Source organism: Pleurodeles waltl, chromosome 11, assembly GCF_031143425.1.
Source record: "Pleurodeles waltl isolate 20211129_DDA chromosome 11, aPleWal1.hap1.20221129, whole genome shotgun sequence".
Lineage (NCBI taxonomy): Eukaryota > Metazoa > Chordata > Amphibia > Caudata > Salamandridae > Pleurodeles > Pleurodeles waltl.
In genome coordinates this window covers 377054928-377067296 of record NC_090450.1, presented here as the reverse complement: position 1 = coordinate 377067296, position 12369 = coordinate 377054928, and the positions used below count along the sequence as shown (strand labels likewise).

At 44.6% G+C, this 12369-nt stretch overlaps 1 protein-coding gene across 1 annotated transcript in view; it reads left to right on the top strand.

Annotated features, from left to right (window-relative positions):
- The window catches only part of POLR2D (RNA polymerase II subunit D), a 132194-nt gene extending 120056 nt beyond the window's left edge, over nucleotides 1–12138 (top strand). The window contains exon 4 of the mRNA XM_069213681.1: nucleotides 11537–12138. Within this exon, the coding sequence (XP_069069782.1) occupies nucleotides 11537–11615 (79 nt within the window). The 3' untranslated portion in view covers nucleotides 11616–12138. The remainder of the gene's footprint in view (nucleotides 1–11536) is intronic.
- Nucleotides 12139–12369: the final 231 nt, after the last annotated feature.

Sequence of the window (12369 nt, the reverse complement as noted above, 5' to 3'; positions counted from 1 at the left end):
TTGTAAATTTGTAAATATATACTATTCTTATACACATTATGTACATACATACTCACTCCATTGCATGGGCACTTTTACTATATTCACAACTCCTACCTCACACTCTGCGGGGAAAACAATCTCAGATGGAGTCGACGCCCATGCGCAATGGAGCCGAAAGGGAGGAGTCCCTCTATCTCGTGACTTGAAAAGACTTCTTCGAAGAAAAACAACTTGTAACACTCCGAGCCCATCACTAGATGACCGACTTATGCAAAGCATGTGAAACTACAGTATCACATGCCACAAACAGATGTCTACTGGGTAACTAACATTTTCCTTAGGTAAGATTCTAGGATTTTTGTCTGTGCTGGGAGCAGCAAATTTCGCTTAAAATTTGATAGTCCAACAGGGGCTACTTAAGTAGTGGTAAAACTAGGACTTGTTTCTGTGAATTTGCGTCTACGTTCAGTGGAGAGACTAGTTAAAAAGTGTGGACTAATTGGGACAATAAGATGAGAACATTGTTTCCAGTATTTAGCAGGAGAGGGGTCCAAACTTGATACTAGATACTCTGTCCGGAACAAATCTTGCTTCGATTGGTTGAAAGGGAACAGCTAATTGAATTTAGGGGATCAAAAATGGGAAAAGGGCAGTAAGGATGGCTATGGAATGGTGTAATCCATTTTATTATTTTATTTGAGAAAATATTTTTTTCAGGGTTTTGGGGGTGGGAACGGTTGTGCTACTGACAGCAGTTACTTCATTTTTAATTGTGAAAGATTTTTTTTTTTTATTTTTTTTTATTTTTTTAAGAAGCCTATTCTATATGGCTGCTGTAGTAGGTTGACATTGGGCCAATTAAGTGGATTAAATATCACTGAGGACTCATGGAATAGGCCCTTGAGGGATATACCAATGTATTTCTGAAGCATATAACCTAATTAGTACATTTATAAAATAATGGTGATTGGTATTTATTTTTTATTTTTTAAACCATTTCATCAATTTTGAATCATAGAACATACAGAGAAATACAGAACCTCCCCTTCTTCACCCACATATAACCCTCAGGTTGCCGGGCATCCAATTGTTCATTCATCACAAGTCAATCCTTTCCCTATTTTGTCAATTCTCTTGGGACATCCTCTACCTTTATATATTGCTTTTAACTGTTTGTAACCAAGATCCATTTCCTTTTCCCAGTCTTTCATCTTTGGGGTCCCTGCAGATACTCATTTGTGTGCTATCTTCCTCTCAGCCAGCGGGACCCCCAAATTAATGAATATTACTCCAGTATTGGAACTTTCATAGATTCACATGCTTGAATCATTCCCCTTCGTCGAGATGGGAGTCCCCGGTATAATTTTTACAAGTAATGTCAAGATATATTAACAGAGAAAAAAGGCCTTAGGCCTCTTCAATTTCACAGTCTATCCGAGTCATTTTGTGAAAAGGACCAAACCTGAGCCTCCACCAATCAGGCGACAGCACCCTTCAGAACACTCCTGAGAGAAGCTCCAGCACCTCAGATTTTCTACTGCACGTCGTGCTAGGGAGTCTCCTCAGAGCTCTGCTCTGTCTTCACACCTTTTTTCAACTATTTTCTCTCAGAGAAACTGATTTAACTTGATATGTCAGCTATTTTTCAACTAGGTCTGACAAGGAGAAGAAGGGTCTCTTCAGAGACTGCAAGACTTGTGGAAAGAAAAGGCTTAATTCTGAAGACCCTCACCAGGACTGCATTTACTGCCTGTACCCAGATCATTCAGCTAAAGACTGTAAGATTTGCCGTACTTTTTATTCTAAAACTTTAAAAGACAGGGAAGGCAGATTATTAATATGGCTGCAGAAACTAAAACATAGGAAGGATCCAGTTTCTGATTCTGAGAGTGAGGAATCATCAACATCTAAGAGATCATCTAAAAGGGCGAGATCACGCTCTAGATCTCCCTCACAACTCTCAAGAAAGGCCCTCAAAAAGACTACTTCAGGGTCTTATAAGGGTCTCTGCCCATCTTCTTCCCCAAAGAAAGTTTCCAGTAAAGAGGGGAAAAGCCATTCTTCCAGTTCTGAGAGGCACAGGAAGTCTTCATCTGTTCCACCATCTGTGCCTTTCAAGAAGCCATCCTCTGTGACTGGAAAAAAGGCTTCGTCGACGGATTCACCGTCGATGGTACCGAAGGTGAGTACCCTTCCGGCGACGACATCTACTTCTGGGTTTACATCGTCGACGAGAACAAGTACCCCAACGTCGACGAGTACTGCAGTGACGACAGCGTCGACGACCGTCTACACCCGTCTACACCCCGTCATTGTCGACGGCACGGATGTCAGTGTCAGCCCTACCTTCGTCGACGGTAGACTCGTCGGCGAGACTTTCTGCTATTAAAATAACCGTGCGTCCAGCGTCGACGGCACCGTCCATGACTAAGTCTATTTATATGTCGTCGACGACACCGTCGACTAGGGAAAAACATCTGAAAAGTGTAGAAAAGCTGACTCCAACCCACACATCACCTAGTAAGGTGTCCTCCCTTGTGCCAGTACATCTTTTGGAGGGAGACGAAGACTCCGATGACACGAGGGGCCTTTTAGAACAGCCCACAGTCCATCCCAACTGAATGTAAAGTACCAGGAAGAAGAGGAATATGAAGAGGTTTATGATCCCCAGTTTTACTCAGATCAACAGCAATATCAACAGGGAGCGTTTATTCCTTCCTCCCTGCTAGTTGACCTCCGAGCGATGTTAGTGGATTACAACAGAAGGTTTCCTCCTCAAAGAGAACAACCTCCTCCATCGCCTATTTCTGGTGTTTCTACTCCGCATCAGAGGCCAACGTCCTTACATCTCACAAATGTGGCCACTCCGGACATGACAATTCCTCAGGACACCGACATCTCAGAAGGGGATCAGGAAGAAGGGAAGCTCATGGACACTCACTCAGAGTGGGACGAATACATTATCCCTGCTCCTCCTTCTCCTTCTCAATCGAAGGAGGAATCCCCACCAGAAGGCATTGGAGGATTAAACAATCTTCTAGAGAGCAGCCAAGCGTTTTGCCTTACCTTTACCTACTAAGCAAACAGACTGTTTCCTGTACGATTTTAAAGAGCCCTTTCAGAAGTCTGTGCGCTCTATCCCGATGGTGAACTACCTGTGGGAAGAGGGCCTTAAAGTCGTGAATAATCCAGCTACAGTCACGGCAGTGCTGCCGCGTCTGGATAAAAAATACAAAGCTCCTGATGATGCACCAACATGCTTAACGGGACATCCTCCTCCGGATTCATTGGTAGCTCAGGCAGCTCAAAGAAGATCGAAGAATCCTTCTGCCCTGATTTCCGCACCCCCAGACAAGGAGGGTAGACAGCTAGATAACATAGGCAAAAGGTTTTCTTCTATGGCTAGCCTAGTAGTTAGAGCTGCCAACTCTTTGGCTATTCTGGCTCGGTTCGACAGACAGCTTTGGGTGGACATTGCACCTTATATTACCCAACTGCCGGAAGATGCGAGATCGGAGGCAAATAAAACGGTACAAGAAGGTCAACGCACGTCTGCAGAGCTTATAGACTGTGCAATGGATATAGCGACCACTGCTTTTAGACAACTCGTAGGTGCAGCTGTGCTAAGAAGGCAAGGCTGGCTTAAAGCCACCTCGTTTCGCCCAGAAGTTCAAAATAAAATCTTGGACTTACCCTTTGATGGGCAGGCGCTATTTGGGAAACATGTCGATGAAGCCCTACAATCCATCAAAACGGACACGCAAGGTCATTAGGGACCCTGCAATATTGAAAATCGTCCTTTCGTCCTAGAGGGCGTGACCAACCCTCATACAGGGGGGATATCAGCAACACAGGTATTCTACCTATCCATCATCTTTACAGCAATATCGTCCATACTACTCGCAAAGGCAGCCGCCACAACCGTCCTATAGTAGACCTGGTGGCCGTGGACATTCAACCCGTCCGGCCAAAGATTCGGCTCGTAGAACCTGATTCTTTCAAGGCTCTGGCTACGTCCAGTCCTCCTCCGGTTACTCTGGGCGGGAGGATATCTTTATTCCTCAATCAATGTCAAACCATTACGTCAGAAAAGTGGGACCTACAATTAGTGAAACGGGGCCATACTTTAGAATTTATTGAGATACCTCTCTCCACCGGCCCCCGCAGGAATCCTTCAAGATACCCTCAACAACTCAAAAAGGAGATCGTCAAGATGCTTCTCAAGGGAGCTATGGAGAAGGTGCCTCGGGCCCAACGAGGAACAGGATTTTATTCCAGGTTCTTCATTCGGAAAAAGTGGAAGGATTTAAGGGAACTAAATGTCTACCTAAAAAAGCAATCGTTCCGAATGATCAGCTTCTTCTGCGTCTCAATCCGGGAGATTTTATGTCTTCACAAGACCTGAAAGACGCATACTTCCACATACTCATCCACCCTGCCCACAGAAAATACTTGAGATTCACCGTAGCCGGGAGCCATTATCAATACCGTGTCCTTCCTTTCGGACTGAAATCAGCCCCAAGAATATTTACCAAATGTCTAGCACCAGTCGCAGCCTTTCTCAGAAGGAGAAAGCACCAGGTTTTTCCATACTTAGACGATTGGTTGATAAAGGCAAAGAATTACGCAGGAGCGCACAAGTCAACAAAAAAGTGCGTTTCCTTACTAACCAATCTCGGATTCACAATCAACTGGGATAAGTCCAACCCTCTACCAGCACGCAATATTACCTTTCTAGGAGCAAGACTGAACACAGAATCCGACATGGCATGTCCCACATTAGAGAGGAAACAAAGATTACTGACTTTAGTAAGTTCCATACAGAGAAGAGGAAAGGTTACTGTCCGTCTGTTCAAGTCGCTGTTGGGCATGATGTCTTCATGTATTCCTCTGGTCCCTCTGTGTCGGCTGAAGATGCGCCCCTTACAAGAGCAACTAAATTGTCAATGGCTCCAAGTATCGGGCACTTTCGAAGACCAGATACAAATAACTCCGATAATGCTCAGAACTCTGAGATGGTGGTCTCAAAGGCATCATCTATCAATCGGCCTTTCGTTTCTACAGCAACCAGCCCCGTGGACCATAACAACGGGTGCCTCACTGGAAGGCTGGGGAACTGTGTTACAGGATCTGCAAATAAGTGGCAAATGGCCACTGCATCTGGCATCAATGCATATCAATTGGCTGGAACTCAGGGCAGTGCACCTGGCCTTGCAAGCGTTTCTCCCCAGGATCTCAGGATCGCAAGTGGTAATAAGAACGGACAACACCACTACGATGCACTATCTCAACAAACAAGGAGGCACAAGATCTCTCACTCTCTCCAGGAAAGCCCAAGCGATCTGGAACTGGGCCTCGCAGCAAGGCATCACACTATCAGCGGTTCACTTGCCTGGAATAAACAACAAGACAGCAGATGCACTCAGCAGGCTGAAATCGGACTGCTACGAGTGGGAGCTAGACCAGACAGTACTGAACCATATTTTTTCCCTGTGGGGAACACCAACGGTAGACCTGTTTGCGAACAAAGACAACACCAAATGCCAGTTCTTTGCAAGTTGGCATCACCAGAAGGGATTTTGGGGGAATGCGTTTTCGATAGTCTGGTCAGACATCTTTGGTTACGCCTTTCCTCCCATTCCGTTGATCCCAAGGGTCCTCACAAAGATGAAAACAGAACCGTGCACTCTGATAGCTCCGTACTGGCCGCGTCAACATTGGTTCGCAGAACTTCTCCTTCTGTCAATCAAACCTCATATTCCACTGGGGCCATCACCTCAATTACTGACAATGAACAACGGCCAGGTTTGGCACCCCGATCCGCAGTCAATGCGTTTATTAGCCTGGCTCCTCACCACAGAGAGTTCGCACATTTGAATATCCCGCAGGACTGCAGGGATATTTTGTCAAAAGCCAGAGCGGATAGCACTAACAAGACGTATTAGTGTAAATGGAAAAGATTCTGTGCCTGGTGTCATCAGCGACAGATTGACCCTCTAGTCTCACCACCAGAGGAAATATTACTGTATCTGTTACAGCTAGCTCAATCTGGCCTAGAACACTCGTCCATTAAAGTTCACTTAGATGTTCAGATGACACACCCTCACTCTTCTCTTCTCGGCTGATTAAGAGATTTTTGAAGGGGCTTTTCAGGGTTTACCCTCCTTTCAGACCACCACCTCCTTCGTGGAATCTGAATATTGTCTTGGCACAACTGATGAAGCATCTGTTTGAGCCGATCCATCGTGCTTCCCTCAAGTTCTTGTCATGGAAGGTTGCCTTATTGGTAGCTCTTACATCAGCTAGGCGGGTCAGCGAGGTGCAAGCGCTTTCCATCCAAGCGCCATTCCTACAGCTTAAACACGACAGACTGCTAATGCGGACAGACTGCTAATGCGCACTAACCCGCATTTTATTCCAAAGGTTTCGTCAGACTTTCACATAAACGAACCTTTAGTCTTCAAATCTTTTTTTCCTCATCCATCTACTCCGGCTGAGAGGGTATTACACTCCTTAGACGTTAAAAGATGTGTTAAATTTTATTTGAACAGGACTAAATCTTTTCGGCGCTCTAATCAGTTATTTGTAGCGTACAGTGCTCCTAGGAAGGGGTACCCACTATCCAAGCAGAGTATTTCCAGATGGATCGCCTCAGCCATTCGCTTTTGCCATCAAGCAGCGGGCAAACCTTTGCAATCATCTGTGCATGCTCATTCTACGAGAGCAGTCTCATCGTCAGCGGCACTGTTTGCCGGAGTACCACTACAACGCATTTGTAGGGCAGCAACATGGAAGAGCTGTCATAGTTTCACAAAGCACTACTGCTTGGAATCTCTATTTCAGGGAGAGGTAGCAGTAGGCCAGGCGGTTCTCAGTAATCTCTTCAGGTGAAGGTGAGCCATCTCTCCTACATCCCTCCATCCTAGAACAGGTATGCACATTGTTTATATTTAAAAAAAAAAACAAAAAAAAAAAAACAGAAAGGTATACAAAGATAAAAGAACGTTATGAAAAACACATAAGTGGTCGGGTTTGAAGACAACAGTCATGCTACAGTAGTGTTGTATAATCATTTTTTACTGTGTCTCTTGGTATTTCGTCATGTATCTGTTCATGTATATCTTTATATATATATCAGCATCTGGTCTGTAACTTGTTTTTGTCGCCAGAACACAAGGAAGATACTTGTGAAGCCTGTTGAGCGTTTCGGTCCTGGAAGACACCAAGAGACCGAAGAGCAAGAAGACTGCAAATGGCGTCGGCAGGACAAGGGCGTTTCGAGGAGGAGGAGGAAACCTTCTCCATCCAGGAATCGGACTCGGATGAGATCGATCCCGAAGAAACGCCGAAAACCGTGAGTAAGACGTTGAAACATAAAACTCACGAAAAGACCACAAAAGCCCAGGGGGCGCCACTGCCAACAGGCCATGGCTTAACCCGAAAAATAGGTGACCGATCATCGGCACCGAAAAAGGGCACGCTTGTGTCGAAGTCATCCGGCTCCGGTCGAGATACCGCCACACAGCAATCTCGGGCCCGAGATAGTGGCTCCGAGCAAGTTCGGCACCGAAATGAGTCGGCACCGAGAGACAACGACGCCGAAAACACAAAAAAAGGTTTCGTCGGAACCGAAAAAAGTAGCCGAAAAGGTTTCGATACCGAAACATCCGGCCTCGGAACCGAAATCAAGTTCCTACACAGAGGAACAAGGACTGTCCTCACAAATTAAGATACATAGATTTGGACAGGAATTGGAGACAATGGAGCCAGACTACACCCAAAGAAGGCTCCACATCCAAAAAGAAATGGGGAAGATCAGCACTCTCCCTCCTATTAGAATGAAACGCAAACTTGCATTCCAGGAGAAAGACAAGCAGCCACAGGCAAAGGTGGCTAAACAAGTAAGCCCTCCACCGTCTCCACAACGCTCGCCGCAACCATCACCGGTAGCCACTCCACCTATGATGCAATCCCCGACCCATACAGGGATGAGTCAAGATGACCCTGACGCGTGGGACCTTTATGATGCACCAGTGTCAGATAATAGTCCTGACTGTTATCCAGCTAGACCGTCGCCACCAGAAGATAGTACAGCCTACGCACAGGTGGTGTCGAGAGCAGCGGCATTTCATAATGTCAGCCTGCATGCAGAGCTCATTGAAGACGACATTCTATTTAACACACTGTCGTCCACACACAGCCAGTACCAGAGTCTTCCCATGCTACCCGGAATGCTAAAACACTCCAAACAAGTGTTTGAGGAGCCTGTAAAAGGAAGGGCCATTACTCCAAGAGTGGAAAAAAAATATAAACTGCCACCAACGGACCCCGTGTACATCACACAACAGCTAACACCGGACTCAGTTGTAGTAGGGGCAGCTCGCAAGAGAGCAAACTCACATACTTCAGGAGATGCACCACCTCCAGATAAAGTCAAAAATTCTACGCAGCAGGCAAAAGGGTGGCGGCACAGGCAGCAAACCAGTGGCGTATTGCAAATTCACAGGCTTTGTTGGCCAGATACGATAGGGCTCATTGGGACGAAATGCAACACTTTATAGAACATTTGCCCAAGGAGTTCCAGAAGAGAGCACAGCAAGTAGTAGAAGGACAGAGTATCTCCAACAATCAGATACGGTCAGCAATGGATGCTGCAGACACAGCTGCTAGAACTCTCAACACAGCAGTGACAATAAGGAGACATGCATGACTGCGTACATCAGGATTTAAACCAGAAATACAGCAAGCTGTGCTGAATATGCCATTTAACGGACATCAGTTGTTTGGGCCGGAGGTGGACACTGTAATCGAAAAACTTAAGAAAGACACTGACACGGCCAAAGCCATGGGCGCACTCTACTCCCCACAGAGCAGAGGCACTTTTCGAAAAACACAATTTCGAGGGGGGTTTCGAGGGCAAAGCACAGAACCCACGACCTCACAAACAAGGCCCACTTATCAGAGCCAATATCTGCGGGGACGTTTTCGGGGACAATATAGAGGGGGGACAGTTCCAAAAAAGTAGAGGGAAGTTCCAAAGTCCCAAAACTCCTCAAAATAAGCAGTGACTTCCAAGTCACACATCCCCAACACAACACCTGTGGGGGGCAGACTAAGCAAATTTTACAAACATTGGGAGGAGATAACAACAGACACTTGGGTACTGGCAATTATCCAGCATGGTTATTGCATAGAATTTCTCAAATTCCCTCCAAATGTCCCACCGAAAACACACAATATGTCAAAACAACATATAGATCTTCTAGGACTAGAAGTTCAGGCATTGCTACAGAAAGAGGCAATAGAATTAGTACCAAACCAACAGAAAGGAACAGGAGTTTACTCTCTGTACTTTCTCATACCCAAAAAAGACAAGAGTCTGAGACCTATATTAGATCTCAGAACATTAAATACCTACATCAAATCAGATCACTTTCGCATGGTGACATTACAGGACGTAATCCCACTGCTCAAACAACAAGACTACATGACAACACTAGACCTAAAGGATGCATATTTCCATATACCGATACATTCTTTACACAGAAAGTACTTAAGGTTTGTATTCCAAGGGGTACATTACCAATTCAAGGTGTTGCCTTTCGGAATAACAACTGCGCCAAGAGTTTTTACAAAATGCCTGGCAGTCGTAGCTGCACATATCAGAAGGCAGCAAATACATGTATTTCCGTACCTAGACGATTGGTTAATCAAAACCAACATGCTAGAACGGTGTTCACAACACACAAAGTATGTCATAGAAACCCTCCACAAACTAGGTTTCTCAATCAACTACACAAAGTCACACCTTCTGCCGTGTCAAACGCAGCAATACTTAGGGGCGACAATCAACACAGCAAAAGGGATTGCCACTCCAAGCCCACAAAGGGTTCAGGCATTTCACAATGTAATACAGGCCATGTATCCAAAACAAAAAATACAAGTCAAAATGGTGATGAAACTCCTAGGCATGATGTCCTCATGCATAGCCATTGTCCCAAACGCAAGGTTGCACATGCGGCCCTTACTACAGTGCCTAGCATCACAATGGTCACAGGCACAGGGTCAACTTCTAGATCTGGTGTTGGTAAACCGCCAAACATACATCTCGCTTCAATGGTGGAACAATATAAATTTAAACCAAGGGCGGCCTTTCCAAGACCCAGTGCCACAATATGTAATAACAGATGCCTCCATGATAGGGTGGGGAGCACACCTCAATCAACACAGCATCCAAGGACAATGGGACACTCAGCAAAAACAGTTTCACATAAATCACTAAGAACTATTGCCAGTATTTCTAGCGCTGAAAGCTTTTCAACCCATAATAAGCCACAAACACATTCTTGTCAAAACAGACAACATGACAACGATGTATTACCTAAACAAACAGGGAGGGACACACTCAACACAGTTGTGTCTCCTAGCACAGAGAATATGGCATTGGGCGATTCACATCGCTGCAGATTCACATGCGCCCACCCACCTCCCCGGGAGCCTGTAGCCGTTTAGAAGTTGATCTTGAACATTTGTAAATTTGTAAATATATTACTTTAAACTACATTATGTAGATACATATTCACTCCATTGCATGGGCACTATTACTAGCATACTCAACTCGTACCTCACCCTCTGCGGGGAAAAACAATCTAAGATGGAGTCGACGCCCATGCGCAATGGAGCCGAAAAGGGAGAAGTCCCTCGATCTCGTGACTCGAAAAGACTTCTTCGAAGAAAAACAACTTGTAACACTCCGAGCCCAACACCAGATGGCGGAATGTGCACAGCATGTGAATCTGCAGCGACTAATGCCACGAACAGATGTACACTGGGTAAGTGACATTTTCCATATATATAGGTGTATACTTATAAAGTTGCGCATATATATATATATATATATATATACACATACATATACAGGATGATAATAAGGTTTTGTGTGTCAGTGTTTTTCCATTAAAGAGGTTGTCATATTACAATGTGCATAGCTATTGCTCTCTACTCTGATTCAAGCATGTGAATCTATGAAAGTTCCAATACTGGAGTAAAAAAATAAGTTACTTACCTGTAACTGTAGTTCTCCAGTATTGGAATCTTTCATAGATTCACATGTGACCCACCCGCCTCCCTGGAGAAGCTCACTTCACCGCTTTCTTTCTTTCTCTGTTTAATATATTGTACGCACTTGTGCTTGGAAAATCTGAGGTGCTGGAGCTTCTCTCAGGAGTGTTGTGATTGGTGGAGGCTCAGGTTTGGTCCTTTTCACAAAATGACTCTGATAGACTGTGAAATTGAAGAGGCCTAAGGCCTTTTTTCTCTGTTAATATATCTTGACATTACTTGTGAAAATTATACCGGGGACTCCCATCTCAACGACGGGGAATGATTCAAGCATGTGAATCTATGAAAGATTCCAATACTGGAGAACTACAGTTGCAGGTAAGTAACTTATTTTCTTCTCACTGCTTTGCACATCTTGAATTACACCAGATGTTGCTTACACTGCGTAGTGGGTGTATACATTTAACTTGTTCCCTGTTGATCTCTCCTGCAGTCTTGAAGGGCGCTTTGAAGATGAGGAGCTGCAGCAAATACTTGATGACATTCAGACGAAAAGGAGCTTTCAGTATTAGCAACATAATTTGTTCATTTTCCAGTTTGTGGTTTCCTGACCTTATTATTTGTAAATTATTTAAGCCGGAGAGACATGGACGTAAAGATGGCACTTCCCTGTGGGTAACAACATTAGTACTCTGCAATAGAAAATGCAGCCACTTTTCTGTGCATTGTTACAATACCAGCCTTTACAATGTGACGCTAGGGCCCAACGTGGCACTAGGCTTTTTCGTCGAAAGCGCAAAAGCGAAAGTGTCGGTCTAAATGATGAGCTGTTCGAGGCTAATGGGAAAGTAGCGCAGTCCTGTTTCTGAGGACACTGCACCGAGCAGTTCAGATACCTGTGGAATTTGCAGGGTTATTCCACACATCTAAAATATTTTGGGAATTGGTGTAGATGTGATTGAAGTTTTTCCTCTAACCTACTTATGCAATATGCCGAGACTCATTCGTCTAAAGCTGGATGCAATATTTGTTCAGCCTTTTGTCCATCAGTAATGCTGTCACTCATAATGTTGTAATATATGTCTTTATACTGTTTTCTTTGTTTTTTACGTTTATTTATCTAAATGTTCAACATGCAGCAAAATCAACACCTTCCCAAGTAGATTCGATAAATCAATAGTAAGTGTCTGCAAATATAGGGAGGAATGGTGTTTGGGTACGTTAAGGGTTCTTTGGGAATAAGATGTATCTCTAGCTTCTGTTTTCATATTCCACTACCATACTTTCTCACTCTTAAATTACTCTGATAAAGTTGATGGCTTTAGT